Raw genomic sequence first — 21,846 nt, 5'->3', positions numbered from 1 at the left:
AAATGCGAATGGTTCCGTGGATGTGCGGAGTATCGTTGAGAGAGAGGAAGACAAATGATGAATTGCGAAAGATGATGGGAATAGAGCCTGTGATTGATGCTGTGAAGAGGAACAGGTTGATATGGTTTGGTCATGTGTTGAGGAAGGATGAAAGTGACTGGTTGAAAAGAGTGATGGAAATGAATGTAGAAGGAAGTAGAGTACGGGGAAGACCGAGAAAGACTTGGCTAAAGATGGTGGAAGAAAAAATGCGGGCAAGGGGGTGAACAAGGAGAGATGCAGAAAATAGGGCAAAATGGAGAAGATTGTCATGGGGACAGCAAGGCTAACCCCCGCTCTTGCAGGGAAAATGGCCTTAAAATGCATGTTGTTGTTGTTGTATGTCCTGATCCATTCTATATTCTAGCTCCTCCACACACCTTGACTTTGTATAAAAATCCTGAAAAGGATGGGGTGTGCTTGGGAAGGGGGCGTCGGGGGGAGGTGTAATCAGGGTAGAAAATATCATGAGTATGGATGTGGGATAACCTGAGGTTGTATTGAGCAGCCATCTTGAAGCCGAGGGGAAGAATGTGACTGAACAGTTGAGGAAGTTGATTTCATGGGTGAGAGAAAAGAGGAACAAATGAGTGGAGTTGAGCAGTGAGTTGAAGCATGTCACATATGTGGAATGATGGGTGTCACAGAACAAAGATATACCCATAGACAGGCAGACACAGTAGCCACACAAGATATTTGGACACTGTCGTAAAACCACTGATGTGCATAATCAGCGATACACTGAAATCAGCACCCGTGCTGTGGCTCCCATTCCTGTCCAACGTCCCACCCTCTGATGTGCTCAGGAACGCAAGAGTGCTGAGAGAGTTTGACTGCATCAAAGCCAACTCAGAGATTCCCATCCATGAAGATCTGCAGAATCTACCAAATATGTGACTCCAGTAACACAAACCTTTCTGGGGCTCTCTGCAAATGCTTTGAGTGATGCGGGGTTTAACACAAAGGACAAATGGTGCAATATCTGGAAAGACAACAACATTGCTAACAAAGAAGTGGTGAGTGATCGGACTGAAGAGCCTCCAGATTTCGACCTTCCCATGAAACACTGGTCTGCGCTTAACAGGATCTGTTCTCTCCATGCAAGGACCTCACACCACCTCCACAAATGGAATTTGAAACACAGCCCAACACGTGACTGTGGTCACACAGATCAGACCATTCATTACATTTTGAATGAGTGTCACGTATGAAAATTTGATGAAGGATTTAGGGCAATCCATTTAACAACAGACCGTGCTGTGACTTGACTGTCCAACTTTGACTTAGATCTGTGAGGTGTAATTTGTCATATGCAAGAAAAAAAGAACCTATAGACAAAGGACAAGAGGGGATAGTCTTTCCTTTCCCCTAGCATTCCATTGCTCCAACCATTGGTAGCCAACCAATGCTTCGGGTAGCCGACCAATGCTTCTGGTAGCCAACCAATGTTTCTGGTAGCCAACAAATGCTTCTGGTAGCCAACCAATGCTTCTGGTAGCCAAACCAATGCTTCTGGTAGCCAGCCAATGCTTCTGGTAGCCAACCAATGCTTCTGGTAGCCAACCAATGCTTCTGGTAGCCAACCAATGCTTCTGGTAGCCAACCAATGCTTCTGGTGGCCAACCAATGCTTCTGATAGCCAACCAATGCTTCTGGTAGCCAACCAATGCTTCTGGTAGCCAACCAATGCTTCTGGTAGCCAACCAATGCTTCTGGTAGCCAACCAATGCTTCTGGTAGCCAACCAATGCTTCTGGTAGCCAACCAATGCTTCTGGTAGCCAACCAATGCTTCTGGTAGCCAACCAATGCTTCTGGTAGCCAACCAATGTTTCTGGTAGCCAACCAATGCTTCTGGTAGCCAACCAATGCTTCTGGTAGCCAACCAATGCTTCTGGTAGCCAACCAATGCTTCTGGTAGCCAACCAATGCTTCTGGTAGCCAACCAATGCTTCTGGTAGCCAACCAATGCTTCTGGTAGCCAACCAATGCTTCTGGTAGCCAACCAATGCTTCTGGTAGCCAACCAATGCTTCTGGTAGCCAACCAATGCTTCTGGTAGCCAACCAATGCTTTTGGTAGCCAACCAATGCTTCTGGTAGCCAACCAATGCAATGCTTCTGCATTGGTTTGCTACCTAAACTGCCAAACCAGAAAGCGTTTCAATTGTGTCCACGTGCATTACATTCGTTGACACTGAGCACATCAAATGCTGAATGTATTAAATACTCATTGGCACAGGTATAACAAAGTATCCTTACGCTGTTGGCGGTATGATTCAAGAAGTGCCGCTGTTAGGCAAATTAAGTGGACCATGCACCGCAAACGTCATAATATGTTAAAACACGAGTACATCTGCCCAACGAGGTTTCAACCATCAAGTGGGCTTCATTCAGGACTTCACTACATCCTCTGCTTCACTCCTCTTCCATCCTTACTCCTCTTCCATCCTTCGCTGGAATTTTTTTCTTCTTCATTAATCCTCCCAACAGGTACCTTCTTATCTGCAGGTTGCTATATCTATATCTATCTCTCTCTCCTCTTTTCCCACTGATTCAATCATCATCCTGTTTGTTTTTGTCCAGTTGTACCTCCATGCCTCCTCCAACCAGGATGCCACCCTTTCCATCTTCCATCACCTTGCTTTCCCATGAGTCTAGAGTGTGTATTGAAATAAAAGGACTCCCTGATTCATTTTGTTGCCATACTAACTTTTAGTAAATGTAGTAGTTTTTTATTTCATACAAAAGACCTGTTGAGGCTGTACAAAGAATCCCTCGCTCATGAAGGAACTGTTTTGACATCAATTTACACATCTTTTCCAAGCGAAATATTCTTAAACATTCCACATTATGTACAAAACTAGTTTTTGGTGCGACTCCTTGCTCAAGGGAGCATCCTTAGTGTGAGTCCCACTTCCTATAAAACGACTTCACAGTGAGGTGAGTTGAAAGGGAATTGGAGGCGAATGTCGCGTTCCAGGAGAAACAGTTACTACCTGTGGACACAAAGCAACTATACTATAACATAAAAGGCAGTTACAGGTTATTTTTCTTGCTGCTGTTACAATTACTGATGTAAATGTAGCCCTCAGGAGGTTGCTCCTGTAGCTGGGCATGTATATTGCACATGAAACACTTAGAGTTAAGGAAGACGCCATTTCTTGAATAAAAAACAAAAACAAAACCTGTGACATCATTGCAATTACTACAAACTTCAAGCAAGCACAATTTCATATCTCATAACATAGCAAACATCGAAAGATCATTAACTTAATATACACATTAGGAATGTAGAAGTTATTAAATATGAGTACAGTATATATTTGAAGTTAAAGCATAAAAAGAGTGACTTAGTAATCACTTTTAACTTGATGAGAAATAGTACAACCGAGAATATGTACCAGCACTGGTTGGGTTTTGGCAAGGTGGTTGTGTCCCAGCTCTGGCAGCACAAGTGCCAACAACGCTCGACAATGAACCAAACGACCTCCACAACACAGCAACACTGCTGCGGAACACCTACAAAAATGTGGCAGACGGAATGTTCTAGAGAATAATTACTTGCATTGGTGTTTCATACATAAAGCTTATCAACCTTCGATTTACAGAAACGTTTTTTCCCCTTCAAAGTGAGATTTTTGCAAAAAGCCATTTTCATTCGATATGTAATCCCGAGAATCTCCTTTCCGTGGATGCACGCTTGCACCTGAGGTGGCTGCAGAATTTCCAATTGACTGGAATGAATGTCACAAACTGAAGGCTAGGCAGTAATAAGTGCAGTACATCTGACCCTGACTCAAACACAAACATTCCATCAATTATACATTGTTCAAATATCAAAAATTAATTCCATATGACGTCTATAAACTTATTCTACAACAGTGCATTTTCCCCACAGGAAAGATCTGAATATATACATTTGATTCCATGCGCAAACATTGAGAAAAGTATTTTCAAAATGGTGGCCGGGCCATGGCGAGGAAATAAATTCCAAAATGGACGCCAGGGGCACTGGGAAAAAGGAGTTCACAAAATCGAAAGTGGATCAAACAGGAATGGTCGGGCTGACTGAACGACAGCCAGACAATTCTTGGAAGAGGTCAGATCGCAGGAATCGAGGATACGAATCCCGCTCCATGAGGCCGTATATGCGGCGCTGAGCCAGGTGTAACGTGTCAGACGTAGGCTTCTGCATCTTAGCTACAGTCACCTCACGTGTGTACGAGTCGAGGTTGACCTGCACGAAACAGACCGGAATGAAGAATAGTTTCAGCAAACGCGGCCAAAAAGATATAGCTAGTAATTCGGTAAATTGGCGCAACGTTCTATCACGCACTAGGCCTATTATCTATGACAGCCAGAGCAAAGACACAACTGTATGGTGCTCAGCCCTGTGACTCACTTCTTTCGGAGCCTGGATTGCGATGAACTCGGAAAAAATCTTCTTGGCATGAGCAGCCATTTTAGATGAAGACTTCAGTTTGCGATATTCCTCGCAGGCCAGCCAGAAATCGAGGTTTTCATCGGAAAACTCTGTGCGCAGGAAAGCACTGAATGCTGCCAGACCATCTGTTGAAAGAACAACACGAGCACATCGATGCTTCATTTTCAGATACTACCAACATATAATTCAGATAGCAGGTTCAACTTTAATAAAGTTTATAGATAAAGTTCAACTTTAGAACATGCTGAGCGCTGTCCCAAATTTAAAAGCCTCTGTTAGGGTGCCGGCTTGGGATCCTAGGATCCTAGGTTTGAATCCGGTCATCGCTGAATTAACGCCAGGGGGGTTGACTCAGCCTGTCATCCTTCCGTGGTCGGCAAATTGAGTACCAGTTCACAGGTAATTCCCTGTGTGTCGTAAGAGGCGACGAACAGGGTTGGCGGCAGGAAGGGCATCCGGCCGTAAAACATTGCGTCAAAAAGGGGACCATGGTGCCCAGGCCAACCCCTGCTCTGCGGGGAAAAATGGCCTTGAAAGGTGGTATATATATATATACCAGCAGAAATACCCGGCGTTGCCGGGTGGGGAGGGGAGGAGGAGGAGGAAGGGAAGGGGAGGAAGGGGAGGGAAGGGGGAGGGGGGAGAGAGGGGGGAGAGAGGGGGGAGGGGGGAGGGAGGGGGGAGAGAGGGGGACAAGGGGGAGGGAGGTGGGGAGGTGAGGGGGAAGGGAGGGGTGGGGGGAGATGGGGGAAGGGGGGTAGGGGAGGGGAGGGGAAGGGGGGTGGGGGAGGGGAGGGGAAAGGGGGTGGGGGAGGGGAAGGGGGGTGGGGGGCAGGTGAAGCGGGATTGGGGGGAGGGGGGAAGGGGGGGACGGGGAGGGGAGGAGGGAGGAGGGGAGGGGGGAAGGCAGGAGAGGAAGGGGTTTCATATATATGCTGGTGGGTGAATGTGGCTCACGTTTGAGTTCAGTGTGATGCCGGTCAGGAAGAAGAAGAAGCCGTACTGCCAACTTCGTACACTTCCGGAAGTTTGATTTATTTGTATTCAAATGTCTGGTGATTGTTTTGTATATATTTATGCGATTGTGCAATTATATATAACTGTCATTAATTTTAAACGGCTTAGGCACTATCGAGCGATTTTTTTAAACTCCAATAAAACGATTTTTTCTTTCAAATATTTTTTTCCCTAAAACACTCCCAGGCACTCACTGATGAACCTCTGAGAGTTTGACGAAGATCCGTTCTGCCATCTCTGATAAAAATGGTGACACAGACAGACAGACACACACACAGACAGACATCTCTCATATAGTAGATTGCTGCCAATCGACCTGGTCATACTGACAAGGCGCTTATCGCAAACGCAACTGAAATGTACGTCTGTGCACTTACATCTCATAAATATTTTCAAGTGTTTGTGTCTTTGTTTGTTTGTTACTCTTTCCCAGCTGAATCGTAGCACCCAGAGGCCCCAAATTTTGGGTGTCGGTGCTTCAGTCTCGGCAAGGTTTTAAGCTACTGCATGTTGGCCTCAAATTCCGTTTTTAGGCCATCACAGACTGCTATAAAGTTTATATCAGTATGTGGGATCAGGCAGAACTGTCGCCAGCCATGAGGCGAATGAAGCCAATACCTCCATAGCTTTTCAATGTCCAGCACGTCCCGAAACCCCTGCCGGGAAAAGCTCGCCTGGACGGCACTACCGAGAACCCTCTCTAGTTGTATATAAATGTCGCAACTCAATCCTATGTATAAGAGGTAATCAAACACCTTTTCCTTTTTCTAAAGGCTTTGGAGGCTAAAGGCTAAAGGCATAGAGCAGCAACGAAGGCTGGAAAGGGTGGAAATGCGAATGGTTCGGTGGATGTGCGGAGTATCGATGAGAGAGAGGAAGACAAATGATGAATTGCAAAAGATGATGGGAATAGAGCCTGTGATTGATGCTGTGAAGAGGAACAGGTTGAGATGGTTTGGTCATGTGTTGAGGAAGGATGAAAGTGACTGGTTGAGAAGAGTGATGGAAATGAATGTAGAAGGAAGTAGAGGACGGGGAAGACCGAGAAAGACTTGGCCAAAGGTGGTGGAAGAAGAAATGCGGGCAAAGGGGTTAACAAGGGGAGATGCAGAAAATAGGGCAAAATGGAGAAGATTGTCATGGGGCCCGCAAGGCCAACGCCCGCACTGGCAGGGAAAATGGCCTTAAAATGCCTGTTGTTGTTGTTGTTGTAAAGGCTTTGGAAATGAAAACACAACGACTATTCTAATGACATCAGGAAACGCGCCTCCCCTATTTATGTAACGTTCATACCAATAAATATACAAACAGAATGAACTGCGTTTCACTCGTTCAATCCACATCCAACAATTGTGCCTGCCATTGGCTGCATCGGGTGAATCAAAAAACACAGAGAAAGAGGGGGCAAGTGGGTTATTGGGGTTATGGTACAACGTAACAATGACATCCATGAAATAATTTTTAACTGACGACATCCATTAACTGAAAATATTGTTTATCCAGAACATCCTTGGTCCCAACCATTCCGGATAAAAGAGGTTCTTCTGTATTACCTTTGTTGTCAGTCGAGGTACGTTTTTAGCACAAGTTTTTTCAGAACCAGCTGGAGAGGTCTGACTTAGGTGATTTCTGCAGGAGTTTGTAATTTGTTCAGTGCGCTGGCTATAACTCGCTTACTCTTTATGTACAACACCACGTGATTTTCTTACATCCACAATCTGATGCTTGAAGATGGGACAATAGACTTAGTGTCTGAGTGACGGTGCACTTTGTGATGTAACTACACCCTCCCTGTGAAGCACCAATCTGTCGGTTAATAGGTGGGTCGGAAATCGAACCCAGCAACAAACAAATTGCGGTTCTGCATCATCCTGTCTGCCAACTCAAGATATTAGCCGCAGCCATGAAATACAACATTGTGCCTATCCTATTGAATCCTATCAAGCTTTACCATCTATCTATAATTCCAGTAATATACAAGTAATTAAAGAAAAACTTTTTTTTGATGCAAAAGGGAAGGTCACAAGAAATTATGATGTGAAATCATCCCCACATCTTTCTTTGAATAATGGCTATTGCCTGTCTGTCCCTGCATCCAGGGGCCAGGGGGGGTCAGGGGGAGGGGGGTCGCTGCCACAGGGCTGGGGTCCGTTGAGGGGCCCGAGCTTCTCCTGTAATTTTTTACTACAGTGAAACCCCTCATCAGCTCATCCTCACTCCCTCATCATTACATTTAAACCCAGAAGCTGATTTTGCTTTCTTGTCGGAAACAAAACACCATTTACCGCTGTTACTGCTACAGTTACAAACTTTACAGAATACGGTTATTAACCAGAAATGTGCGTTACAAAGAAATGGGTTTGTATCCTCTTTGTCCAAAAAAAATTATTAACCATCTTCACACTTATTTTTTTGCCAATCTTATGGAGAAATAGAGTTCAACAGTCGAGGGTGCGAATTGACTCGGTCGGTCCAAACGTCCCGCTATCTCCTTCATTTTTGATCATACGGATAAATGAAAGTGACCATTTGTTTTTCTCGGTAAAATATTCAGCTAAATGACGGATAAATAATAATTTTGGCCTTGTGTGGATTTTATTAAATACTGGTTCAGGACGTTTATTTGGAGCATTTCATGATGCTTTGGACAGTTGGACTGTACTGTATGTTCCGTACTCTGCAACATGTACGAGGTGCGCCAACTTCTACTTGTATAATAGATTTGTTAATACGTTATTTATTTACTTTTCGACACTTGTACTGTGAGATAAAAAGGCTGCTGCTGTGATTTTGCATTATTTACGAGCTCGTCGCTACTGTCATTTAGGATCTTCTTTAAAGAAAGTTCCTTAAAAGTTATAAAAGAGAGAAAGGGTGGGGGCCCCGAGGTTGTTTGCCTTGGGAACCGTGCGACACCCTTGCCTGCATCCATTTATGACGGTGCACGTTCATTGTTTCCATGTACGGATTTGACCAGTGAAATTTTAAACCATTAACTAGCGCGAGCACACACACACACACACACACACACACACACACACACACACACACACAGACAGACAGACAGACAGACAGACAGACAGACAGACAGACACACACACACACACACACACACACACACACACACACACACACACACACACACATACACACACACACACACACACACAAGAAGATGGATACTTCGGATGCTTTGAGACCTCGATACTTTGGGTGGCCAGACGGAAGCCTCTCCTCAGTGAAAGAAACATGAAAGCCCGCTTGGAGTTTGCAAAAAAGCACCTAAAGGACTCTCAGACTGTGAGAAACAAGATTCTGTGGTCTGATGAAACCAAGATTGAACTGCTTGGCTTCTGTCTGGCCACTCTGCCATAAAGCCCAGATCGGTGGAGTGTTGCAGTGATGGTTGTCCTTCTGGAAGTTTCTCCCATCTCCACACAGGATCTCTGGAGCTCAGCCAGAGTGACCATCGGGTTCTTGGTCACCTCTCTTACCAAGGCCCTTCTCCCCCGATTGCTGTTTGGCCGGGCGACCAGCTCCAGGAAGAGTCCTGCTTGTTCCAAACTTCTTCCATGTAAGAATTATGGAGGCCGCTGTGCTCTTGGGAACCTTCAATTCAGCAGAAATGTTTTTGTAGGCTTCCCCAGATCTGTGCCTCGACACAATCCTGTCTCTGAGCTGTGCAGTCAGTTCCTTTGACCTCATGGCTTGGTTTTTGCTCTGATATGCATTGTCAGCTGTGAGACCTTATATAGACAGGTGTGTGCCTTTCCAAATCATGTCCCATCAATTGAATTTACCACAGGTGGACTCCAATCCAGGTGTGGAAACATCTCAAAGATGATCAAGAGAGATGGGAGGCACCTGAGCTAAATTTTAAGTGTCATAGCAAAGGGTATGAATACTTATGTCAATGTGATATTTCAGTTTAAAAAAAAAAAAAAATTTGCAAAACTTTCTAAAATCCTGTTTTCTCTTTGTCATTATGGGGTATTGAGTGCAGATTGATGAGGGAAAAAATGAATTTAAACGATTTCAGCATGAGGCTGCAACATAACAAAATGAGAAAAAAGTGAAGGGGTCTGAATACTTTCTGAATGCACTGTATATCTACTATATAAGAGAGCCGTTGGTCTGTCGGCATTTTTCTCAGAGATGGCTAAATAGATCTTCGTCAAACTTTCAGAGGTTCAGCAGTGAGTGTCTGGTAGTGTTTTAAGCAAAAAAAAAAAAAAGAAAAAAAAAATTGCATTTAAAAAAAAATTGCTCTATAGTGCCTAAGCCTTTTTGATTAATGACAGTTATAATTATATACAAGTACACATTCACATAAATAAATACAAAACAATTCGCAAACATTTGAACACAAATAAATCAAACATTCCAGAAGTGTACGAAGTTGGTAGTAAGGCTTCTTCTTCTTCTTCTTCTTCCTGGAAGTCATCATATTGAACTCACAAACATGATGAACGGCACATTCACCAGCAGATATTCAACAATAAGGTAAAATGATGATTTGACATTTGTGATGGATTCCGATTTGGATGTAATTGCTTTTCCATTATATTTTCTCTCATTTCAAATATGTTAATGTTTATTTTTCGCTTGAGCAACACCGGGTACTCTAGCTATAAACGCTTATATACTATACTCGGGTACAAATACAAATACAACTTTGGCTGGGGGGTAACATAGGCAATGTGGCCGCAACCTCATGCAGGGGTGTGGGGGAGCGGGAGAGGGGCGTAAATTCTCTATGTAAATGTTTACCGTGTAGCGCCACCTGGTGTTAGTGGCAGAGGGTATTACAATTTTCTTTTTTTTACCTGGACAACACTGAGGAATTTTTTTCTCCTTCTCATCCCCCCTCCCCCAAAATGGAGAGGCCTGTCAAATCCACCCTCCCCCCCCCCCAAAAGACGTATATGTAGTATATCTTTCCCCTCCCTCTCCCCTCACCTCTTGCACCCCTCCCCCTTCCACTCCCTTCCTCACCCCTGCCTCCCCCTTCCACCCCCCACCCCATACACATATATATATACACATATGTATATATAGAGGTGTGATTGGCCTTCGCCCAATTGTGTCGTCGCAGGCCCGTCCCCACCAGGCTGATTGACAGACATTGTCCCACCCACCCTCTTGGTCTTTCATTGCCCCAAGTGTAGATATGCAGATTGGCCTACTTTGTGGAATCCCATCAAGCTATGAAAATTTTGAATAGTTCTGGACCCTCCCAGTATAAAATTCAATATATTTGTGTTTAATTCAAGTACTGAGTTTAAACCAATTTTGAGTTCAGCTGTCTCAACAGAAGAAGAAGAAGAAGAAGAAGAAAAGGAGAATTACAAACAGGAGGTTTTGGTCTGTCGTTTTTGTAGCTCAGCTATGCGCTGTTCATAAGCTTCACGAGTGCTGTTGGATGTGAAATCTTCCGCAGACGACTGGTAGCTACTTTATAGGTTTACTAGTAAAAAGCCCATCAATTATGACGGGCTGGAACAGTGTCTTCTACGGTGCAGCCTCGTGAGCGTGCCAAAGTCTGAAGCCTCGGCCTTGTGCCAGGTGTGCTTAGATCTTCTTTATTTATTAGACATCATATGGATGTAAATGAACACTCATTTTACTCTGCATGCATTGCACATCACATTCAGCGAATTTCACCTCATTGTGTCTTCTATTTATTGTTATTTTAAAAAACGCTTCTGTACACCGCCCGTGTGGCTCGGTTTGCAAGTCACCGTCTACAATTCCAATAGAAAAGACATAATTACTCTTTTATGGAAAATGTTTTTCGAGTTTGTTTTATCCTAAAATATAGACCATAGTGAACACACATTCATATTAAAAGATTGGCCTTTAAAACCTACCCTTATGAAGGGCGACAGACATCTGTACAAACACACAAACTGACTACGTTTAATATGGTGGATAAATTTGCATCTTGGTAGTTTTTTTTGAGGATTTGTGTGGTATTAAACACATGGAGTGTCCGTGCGATCCCTACATCGGAAGTCCCCTCAAATTCCTGATAATTATTCCGCTCTTCAGTGTAATGTTGGAAATACTACAACAAATGACACAACAGGTGCTATTAATTTGTAAATTTTCATCACAATGTCTGACTACCAGTCGGAGTAGCATTTTCTCTTGATGTGTGCGTGAATGCATCACCGTCAAAAATTCATTTTTCATCAAAGTGCTGTATTAACATTGTGAAATCTTACATTTGTGGGAGAGAAGCTTGTCCAATGATTCTGCCCATTTCATTGCCTCCTCCTGGCCCGGCCTGCCAACAACACATGCCTGCACTTAATTAACACGAGGTCTTCCTTCTTGTTGTGGTTTTTCAACTGTAACAAGCGATTTTCTTTTAAAGTACAGTACTTACTGGAAAAATGTCCAAATGCACACAAACTCTAAATGCAGCTTCCACATAATGCCTCACGCCCCTCGCCTCCAACCACTTGCACTTATCCACGCAAACCGTTTACACAAACATTGTTCAAGTAACATTCTTCGAGTCTGCAAATTGTTTTATTCCCTTTTCAAAGCTGGTCTAAAATCCCCAACAACTGTTTCACACAAAAGAGCTTACCGCAAGGATTTCCCTCCTTTTTCACTTTTGTCTGCAGGGCTGGTGGGCCGAGATCGCTGACAATCACCCTTCTTCTTCAAGAAGCCAAGCCTGTGTTTCAGTTCTTTTGTTCTGCAAGACAGGGCAATACCTCCCTTCAGATTTGTGAATGCAACCATCAGCACATATCGCACTTACAATTCCGCTTGGTTCGAGTGAAAGTTACACTTTTGCAAATCACTGAAGGTATAAATATTATATCCTCGCTAAGTCAAACTCATAGTCAAAACTACTTATCTGCTGAATATCTGTCCAGCACAAATGCTTGAATTGCTTTCGGTGATGTCACCTGGAGCCATGATAGCAACAAAAGACCGACAGTATATGGCCGAAAAGGTACACATGTCTTCAGTTGCTATCAAACCTTTAAAGCTGGTGACGATTGAAGAAATTATCTATATATATATATCTGTGCAGCGTCTGACCTGTCCTGTGTTGTCCTGTCTTGTGTTGTCTTGTCACTGAACTACTTTCTCAAACTTTTGTGAAATCGTACCAAACTTCTGGTATGCACATATCTCTCCTATCGGTATGTCCTAAGGGTATTTTTTTTGAAAAATTTCCAATTTTTTTATTTTCATTTTTTGGATTTTTTTGGGGAAATTTTTTTTTTCAACTTAAGTTTTCAACTTCAATTGTTTATAAAATGTGATATCACGTATATTACAAATACATTTGTGCAAAATAATTGTTTGAATTATGATTGGTTTAAACCATGACAAAACGGCAACTCGGGTACAGTCATTTATCTATACTAGGGCATGCCCGTACTATATATATATCTAAAATTATATCCCTCCCCTCTATTTACATGAAATGGTTTGGTCCAAAGCGAACGGCTTGCGAGTACGGTGACAATCCCCCCCCTCTATTTACATGAAATGGTTTGGTCCAAAGCGAACGGCTTGCGAGTATGCTGACAATCCCCCCCCCCCTCTCTATTTACATGAAATGGTTTGGTCCAAAGCGAACGGCTTGCGGAGTTTGGTAAAGAAATCGCCATAGCGTGCACAAACGCGCAGGAAAGCGAAAGAATCGCAAATTAGTTTTAATTAGTTTTAAAACATAGTTTAACGCCAACATAGCGGCAACATAGTTTGCCAACGTGAAATAAATGAATACGCTCTCAAATGTGCCGTCCGAGGCAGAGTCTGTTCGCCACGTTCGGCACACGTGATAGCTCGCTGCTCTCTGATTGGTTGAATCGTTTTTTGGACATAGCTCGGTAACTACTTGTCCGATTAATATGAAACCTTGAAAAGGCACATCCTCGGGTCCCCAGCAATATACCTGGCAAGTTTAAAGTATATCGGACCCGTGGTTGTCGAGAAACAGCGGTCACAGACAAACAAACATACACACAGAGATTACTGGAATTATAGATAGACTAGGGCATGCCCGTACGTGGGTGCAATGCCCGTACGTGGGTACGTGGGTGCGAGTACGGTGACAATCTCCCCCCCTCTATTTACATGAAATGGTTTGGTCCATGAAATGTTTTGGTCCATTCGCAACGCCAAAGCGAACGGCGAACGCTTTACATGAAATGGTTTGGTCCATAAAATGTTTTGGTCCATTCGCAACGCCAAAGCGAACGGCGAACGGCTTGCGAGTACAGTGACAATCCCCCCCCTCTATTTACATGAAATGGTTTTAATTAGTTTTAAAACATAGTTTAACGCCAACATAGCGGCAACATAGTTTGCCAACGTGAAATAAATGAATACGCTCTCAAATGTGCCGTCCGAGGCAGAGTGTGTTCGCCACGTTCGGCACACGCGATAGCTCGCTGCTCTCTGATTGGTTGAATCGTTTTTTGGACATAGCTCGGTAAGTACTTGTCCGATTAATATGAAACCTTGAAAAGGCACATCCTCGGGTCCCCAGCAATATACCTGGCAAGTTTAAAGTATATCGGACCCGTGGTTGTCGAGAAACAGCGGTCACAGACAAACAAACAAACAAACAAACACACATACAGAGATTACTGGAATTATAGATAGATATCTACACATCTGGGCGGTGTCTGTGTTCTCACTTAACGACTCCCTCAAACTTTTGTTTCCGTGGTTGTGAAGTGTTTTTAATAACGTTGTGGTGGTTTTGAATCACGTGGTGGTGAGGTATTTTGAATTATGTGGTGGTGAGGTGTTTTTAAATCACATGGTGGTGAGGTGTTTTTAAATCACATGGTGGTGAGGTGTTTTTAAATCACATGGTGGTGAGGTGTTTTTAAATCACATGGTGGTGAGGTGTTTTTAAATGACGTGGTGGTGAGGTGTTTTTAAATCACATGGTGGTGAGGTGTTTTGAATTACGTGGTGGTGAGGTGTTTTGAATTACGTGGTGGTGAGGTATTTATAATTATGTGGTGGTGAGGAGTTTTTAATTATGTGGTGGTGAGGTGTTTTGAATTAGTTGGTGATTAGGTGTTTTGAATTACGTGGTGGTGAGGTGTTTTGAATTACTTGGTGGTGAGGTGTTTTTAAATGACGTGGTGGTGAGGTGTTTTTAAATCACATGGTGGTGAGGTGTTTTGAATTACGTGGTGGTGAGGTGTTTTGAATTACGTGGTGGTGAGGTATTTATAATTATGTGGTGGTGAGGTGTTTTTAATTATGTGGTGGTGATGTGTTTTGAATTAGTTGGTGATGAGGTGTTTTGAATTACGTTTTATGGCTGTCGTGGTGAGGTGTTTTTAAATGACGTGGTGGTGAGGTGTTTTTATTACGTGTTTTATGGCTGTGAGGTGTTTTTAATTTCGTGGTGGTGAGGTGTTTTTATTACGTGTTTTATGGCTGTGAGGTGTTTTCAATTTCGTGGTGGTGAGGTGTTTTAATTTCGTGGTCAGGTGTTTTTATTACGTGTTTTATGGCTGTGAGGTGTTTTAAATTTCTTGGTCGTGAGGTGTTTTGAATTACTTGGTGGTGAGGTGTTTTAAATTACGTTTTATGGCTGTGGTGGTGAGGTGTTTTTAATTATGTGGTGGTGATGTGTTTTGAATTAGTTGGTGATGAGGTGTTTTTAATTACGTGGTGGTGAGATGTTTTTATTACGTGTTTTATGGCTGTGAGGTGTTTTCAATTTCGTGGTGGTGAAGTGTTTTAAATTTCGTGGTGGTGAGGTGTTTTTATTACGTGTTTTATGGCTGTGAGGTGTTTTAAATTACTTGGTGGTGAGGTGTTTTCAATTACATTGTGGTGAGGTGTTTTCAATTACATGGTGGTGAGGTGTTTTGAATTACTTGGTGGTGAGGTGTTTTGAATTACTTGGTGCTGAGGTGTTTTTAAATGACGTGGTGGTGAGGTGTTTTTATTACGTGTTTTATGGCTGTGAGGTGTTTTTAATTTCGTGGTGGTGAGGTGTTTTTATTACGTGTTTTATGGCTGTGAGGTGTTTTCAATTTCGTGGTGGTGAGGTGTTTTAATTTCGTGGTGGTGTTTTTATTACGTGTTTAATGGCTGTGAGGTGTTTTAAATTACTTGGTCGTGAGGTGTTTTGAATTACTTGGTGGTGAGGTGCTTTAAATTACGTTTTATGGCTGTGGTGGTGAGGTGTTTTTAATTATGTGGTGGTGATGTGTTTTGAATTAGTTGGTGATGAGGTGTTTTTAATTATGTGGTGGTGAGATGTTTTTATTACGTGTTTTATGGCTGTGAGGTGTTTTCAATTTCGTGGTGGTGAAGTGTTTTAAATTTCGTGGTGGTGAGGTGTTTTTATTACGTGTTTTATGGCTGTGAGGTGTTTTAAATTACTTGGTGGTGAGGTGTTTTCAATTACATGGGGTTGAGGTGTTTTGAATTACTTGGTGGTGACGTGTTTTGAATTACTTGGTGGTGAGGTGTTTTGAATTACGTGGTGGTGAGGTGTTTTGAATTACTTGGTGGTGAGGTGTTTTGAATTACGTGGTGGTGTGGTGTTTTGAATTACGTGGTGGTGAGGTGTTTTGAATTACGTGGTGGTGAGGTGTTTTGAATTACGTGGTGGTGAGGTGTTTTGAATTACGTGGTGGTGAGGTGTTTTGAATTACTTGGTGGTGAGGTGTTTTGAATTACGTGATGGTGAGGTGTTTTAAATTATTTGGCGGTGAGGTGTTTTGAATTACTTGGTGGTGAGGTGTTTTGAATTACTTGGTGGTGAGGTGTTTTGAATTACTTGGTGGTGAGGTGTTTTGAATTACGTGGTGGTGAGGTGTTTTGAATTACGTGGTGGTGAGGTGTTTTGAATTACGTGGTGGTGAGGTATTTTGAATTACGTGGTGGTGAGGTATTTTGAATTACGTGGTGGTGAGGTGTTTTGAATTACGTGGTGGTGAGGTGTTTTGAATTACGTGGTGGTGAGGTGTTTTGAATTACGTGGTGGTGAGGTATTTTGAATTACGTGGTGGTGAGGTGTTTTGAATTACATGGTGGTGAGGTGTTTTGAATTACTTGGTGGTGAGGTGTTTTGAATTACTTGGTGGTGAGGTGTTTTGAATTACGTGGTGGTGAGGTGTTTTGAATTACGTGGTGGTGAGGTGTTTTGAATTACGTGGTGGTGAGGTGTTTTGAATTACGTGGTGGTGAGGTGTTTTGAATTACGTCGTGGTGAGGTGTTTTGAATTACATGGTGGTGAGGTGTTTTGAATTACGTGGTGGTGAGGTGTTTTTTGAATTACGTGGTGGTGAGGTGTTTTTTGAATTACATGGTGGTGAGGTATTTTGAATTACGTGGTGGTGAGGTGTTTTGAATTACATGGTGGTGAGGTGTTTTGAATTACGTGGTGGTGAGGTGTTTTGAATTACGTGGTGGTGAGGTGTTTTGAATTACGTGGTGTTGAGGTGTTTTGAATTACGTGGTGGTGAGGTGTTTTGAATTACGTGGTGGTGAGGTGTTTTGAATTACGTGGTGGTGAGGTGTTTTGAATTACTTGGTGGTGAGGTGTTTTGAATTACGTGGTGGTGAGGTATTTTGAATTACGTGGTGGTGAGGTGTTTTGAATTACATGGCGGTGGGGTGTTTTGAATTACATGGCAGTGGGGTGTTTTGAATTACTTGGTGGTGAGGTGTTTTGAATTACATGGCAGTGGGGTGTTTTGAATTACTTGGTGGTGAGGTGTTTTGAATTACGTGGTGGTGAGGTGTTTTGAATTACGTGGTGGTGAGGTGTTTTGAATTACATGGCAATGGGGTGTTTTGAATTACTTGGTGGTGAGGTGTTTTGAATTACATGGCAGTGGGGTGTTTTGAATTACTTGGTGGTGAGGTGTTTTGAATTACGTGGTGGTGAGGTGTTTTGAATTACGCGGTGGTGAGGTGTTTTGAATTACTTGGTGGTGAGGTGTTTTGAATTACATGGCAGTGGGGTGTTTTGAATTACTTGGTGGTGAGGTGTTTTGAATTACGTGGTGGTGAGGTGTTTTGAATTACGTGGTGGTGAGGTGTTTTGAATTACATGGCAATGGGGTGTTTTGAATTACTTGGTAGTGAGGTGTTTTGAATTACATGGCAGTGGGGTGTTTTGAATTACTTGGTGGTGAGGTGTTTTGAATTACGTGGTGGTGAGGTGTTTTGAATTACGCGGTGGTGAGGTGTTTTGAATTACTTGGTGGTGAGGTGTTTTGAATTACATGGCAGTGGGGTGTTTTGAATTACTTGGTGGTGAGGTGTTTTGAATTACGTGGTGGTGAGGTGTTTTGAATTACGTGGTGGTGAGGTGTTTTGAATTACATGGCAATGGGGTGTTTTGAATTACTTGGTGGTGAGGTGTTTTGAATTACGTGGTGGTGAGGTGTTTTGAATTACTTGGTGGTGAGGTGTTTTGAATTACGTGGTGGTGTGGTGTTTTGAATTACGTGGTGGTGAGGTGTTTTGAATTACGTGGTGGTGAGGTGTTTTGAATTACGTGGTGGTGAGGTGTTTTGAATTACGTGGTGGTGAGGTGTTTTGAATTACTTGGTGGTGAGGTGTTTTGAATTACGTGATGGTGAGGTGTTTTAAATTATTTGGCGGTGAGGTGTTTTGAATTACTTGGTGGTGAGGTGTTTTGAATTACTTGGTGGTGAGGTGTTTTGAATTACTTGGTGGTGAGGTGTTTTGAATTACGTGGTGGTGAGGTGTTTTGAATTACGTGGTGGTGAGGTGTTTTGAATTACGTGGTGGTGAGGTATTTTGAATTACGTGGTGGTGAGGTATTTTGAATTACGTGGTGGTGAGGTGTTTTGAATTACGTGGTGGTGAGGTGTTTTGAATTACGTAGTGGTGAGGTGTTTTGAATTACGTGGTGGTGAGGTATTTTGAATTACGTGGTGGTGAGGTGTTTTGAATTACATGGTGGTGAGGTGTTTTGAATTACTTGGTGGTGAGGTGTTTTGAATTACTTGGTGGTGAGGTGTTTTGAATTACGTGGTGGTGAGGTGTTTTGAATTACGTGGTGGTGAGGTGTTTTGAATTACGTGGTGGTGAGGTGTTTTGAATTACGTGGTGGTGAGGTGTTTTGAATTACGTCGTGGTGAGGTGTTTTGAATTACATGGTGGTGAGGTGTTTTGAATTACGTGGTGGTGAGGTGTTTTTTGAATTACGTGGTGGTGAGGTGTTTTTTGAATTACATGGTGGTGAGGTATTTTGAATTACGTGGTGGTGAGGTGTTTTGAATTACATGGTGGTGAGGTGTTTTGAATTACGTGGTGGTGAGGTGTTTTGAATTACGTGGTGGTGAGGTGTTTTGAATTACGTGGTGTTGAGGTGTTTTGAATTACGTGGTGGTGAGGTGTTTTGAATTACGTGGTGGTGAGGTGTTTTGAATTACGTGGTGGTGAGGTGTTTTGAATTACTTGGTGGTGAGGTGTTTTGAATTACGTGGTGGTGAGGTATTTTGAATTACGTGGTGGTGAGGTGTTTTAAATTACATGGCGGTGGGGTGTTTTGAATTACATGGCAGTGGGGTGTTTTGAATTACTTGGTGGTGAGGTGTTTTGAATTACATGGCAGTGGGGTGTTTTGAATTACTTGGTGGTGAGGTGTTTTGAATTACGTGGTGGTGAGGTGTTTTGAATTACGTGGTGGTGAGGTGTTTTGAATTACATGGCAATGGGGTGTTTTGAATTACTTGGTGGTGAGGTGTTTTGAATTACATGGCAGTGGGGTGTTTTGAATTACTTGGTGGTGAGGTGTTTTGAATTACGTGGTGGTGAGGTGTTTTGAATTACGCGGTGGTGAGGTGTTTTGAATTACTTGGTGGTGAGGTGTTTTGAATTACATGGCAGTGGGGTGTTTTGAATTACTTGGTGGTGAGGTGTTTTGAATTACGTGGTGGTGAGGTGTTTTGAATTACGTGGTGGTGAGGTGTTTTGAATTACATGGCAATGGGGTGTTTTGAATTACTTGGTGGTGAGGTGTTTTGAATTACGTGGTGGTGAGGTGTTTTGAATTACGCGGTGGTGAGGTGTTTTGAATTACATGGCAGTGGGGTGTTTTGAATTACTTGGTGGTGAGGTGTTTTGAATTACATGGCAGTGGGGTGTTTTGAATTACGTGGTGGTGAGGTGTTTTGAATTACGCGGTGGTGAGGTGTTTTGAATTACATGGCAGTGGGGTGTTTTGAATTACATGGCAGTGGGGTGTTTTGAATTACTTGGTGGTGAGGTGTTTTGAATTACGTGGTGGTGAGGTGTTTTGAATTACGTGGTGGTGAGGTGTTTTGAATTACGTGGTGGTGAGGTGTTTTGAATTACGTGGTGGTGAGGTGTTTTGAATTACATGGCAATGGGGTGTTTTGAATTACTTGGTGGTGAGGTGTTTTGAATTACGCGGTGGTGAGGTGTAATCATCCCAAACTTCCAGCACCTACCCCTCCCCCTCCCCTATGTATGTGGTGAGGGGTTCTTTCTTGAAAAAAAAACATTCAACCTAAATCGCCTATAAAAATGTAATATCACAAACACAACAAATACATTTGTGCAAAGTAATTGTTTGTATTATGATTGGTGTAAATCATGACAACACAGCAACTTAGGTACAGTCATTATCCTCAGCTAAAATTAGCCCGTTCCTCAGTAACGACGCTTGTTGAGGCGAGCGCAGCGAGCGCATCAGATATAATTTCGGTGAATTAGCGCCACCTTTCTATCGGCCATATTTAATTTGTTGGACGTTTGATAATGCAACAGCATACAGTCCCCTCTGGGCTGGTGCTCCTGCCTCACACCTAGCTCGACTTACCGCTGTTGAAACCAAAGCTTTCAGAATCATTGGAATCTCCCGCGATGAAGCGGTTTGTGAAGGACTTTCACTCTCTCACCGCAGGCAGGTTGGTGGTCTTTGTCTTCTACCGACTCCTCTCCGGCCTTGCCCCCCCCAGCTCTCTCTGGGCTCTGTCCCCCTAATATTCCTACAGGTCACACAAGTCGCCAGCAACCCACTTATGGTTAAACTGCCAAAATCAAGACTCTCTGCTCACCTTCACTCCTCTTTTTCCCCACTCCTGGAACAAACTCCCTCACTCTCTTCAATCCCTCTCCTCCCTCCAGGTCTTTATAACAGCTGTTCACCACCATTTCTTATCCAAAACCTTGACCTTTTCTACCCCCGTTAAAACACCGCAATCCACCTTTTTCAATCCTCAACTTCTTTCCTGAAATTCCGAGTAGTGAAATTCCTAGTCGAGTTCATTTGCTTTATACCGTGTACTCCTCCCTCCTCCCCAGCCCTCCCCCTTCCACAGATCTACCGACGTCCCTATTCTCTGCTGTTGTTGTGCTTGTGTGCTTCCCTCTCCATCCCCCTCTTGTCTCCCGCTCCCTTCATTGCATGTTTTATGTGTCTATACATGTTTTCATATTCAATGTATGCTCTTATGCTCTTATTCTTATGCTCATTCTGCATGGACTTACACGAGCCTAGATTCTGTATGCAAAAAAACAACAACACCTTTTAACCCAAATATGTCATCATTTCATATGTAGCCGATGTCTGCTGGTTGCCTCATTGCTGGGAGTGCCGCTGATGCATTTCCCCCATTCCCAGTAAGCTGGTACTCATTTTGCCGACCTCGGAAGGATGACAGACTGAGACAACTCACCTGGTGTTACTTAAAGGTCTGACAGGGGCTCAAACTCAAGACCGTACAAGTCTAAGATCTTAAGCCAGCCACCTTAACTGTCAAGCCAACACCAGGCTTACATCTATGTAAGTAATCATGATTGACTAATCACAATTCCACTTGCGACATTCAGGAGGTGGTATAAGTTTAAGTTGCATATTTGTCAATGAAAATGTCACAGAATGAAAATGACTTAATAAACACACTTGACTTTGTCAGTAATGTTGAGATCTTGATTTACATAATTTCTCACTTTCCCTTGATGAAAATGTGTTTGCAGGATGCATGAAAGTGAACCATTGTGCAACATTTGAGATATTTATTAATAACAGACGTGTCAGCAAGAATTGAGGAACAAAAAAATAATCATAAATAGATAAATCATTCACAACAAAAAGTTGATTATATTTTCTTTAATTCTCATAAATCGAGAATTCGCATGAACTCCTCCTTGAACAACCCATATTGTCCGTATAGCATCGGGAATTGAATGAAATAAAGAGGAATGAATAAGTAGTCTTGCTTGTGAATGTTGGTGTCAATCTAAGTCAGTGGAAATGCAGAATAAACTAGAAAGCATCTGAAAATGCAAAAGCCGTCCGCACCCGTTTGTATTCAGACATCTTCTTC

At 42.9% G+C, this 21,846-nt stretch overlaps 1 protein-coding gene across 1 annotated transcript; it reads right to left on the bottom strand.

The window, feature by feature from the left end:
• Window positions 1-3,685: 3,685 nt before the first annotated feature.
• LOC144888177 (regulator of G-protein signaling 5-like) lies at window positions 3,686-12,275 on the bottom strand. Its single transcript, XM_078769470.1, has 4 exons — window positions 12,098-12,275; window positions 11,727-11,788; window positions 4,441-4,607; window positions 3,686-4,275 (listed from the first exon to the last, which is right to left on the bottom strand). The coding sequence occupies exons 1-4, from the start codon at window positions 12,253-12,255 to the stop codon at window positions 4,084-4,086; spliced, it is 579 nt and encodes a 192-aa protein (XP_078625596.1). The 5' UTR covers window positions 12,256-12,275; the 3' UTR covers window positions 3,686-4,083.
• Between the last annotated feature and the right edge of the window lie 9,571 nt (window positions 12,276-21,846).

The sequence above is a fragment of the Myxine glutinosa genome, unplaced genomic scaffold (assembly GCF_964187855.1).
Source record: "Myxine glutinosa unplaced genomic scaffold, kmMyxGlut1.1 SCAFFOLD_2630, whole genome shotgun sequence".
In the NCBI taxonomy this organism is placed as follows: Eukaryota; Metazoa; Chordata; class Myxini; order Myxiniformes; family Myxinidae; genus Myxine; species Myxine glutinosa.
This window is presented reverse-complemented; position numbering and strand designations above follow the sequence as displayed.

What these genes read in the sequence shown, in the direction of transcription:
- LOC144888177 (XM_078769470.1), bottom strand. Translation starts at nt 12,255, where the DNA reads ATGGTTGCATTCACAAATCTGAAGGGAGGTATTGCCCTGTCTTGCAGA. An exon ending in AAAGGAGGGAAATCCTTGCG is followed by an intron (nt 11,789 to 12,097) that starts GTAAGCTCTTTT and finishes TGTTGTTGGCAG; the next exon opens with GCCGGGCCAGGAGGAGGCAA. An exon ending in CAAGCTTCTCTCCCACAAAT is followed by an intron (nt 4,608 to 11,726) that starts GTAAGATTTCAC and finishes TTCTTTCAACAG; the next exon opens with ATGGTCTGGCAGCATTCAGT.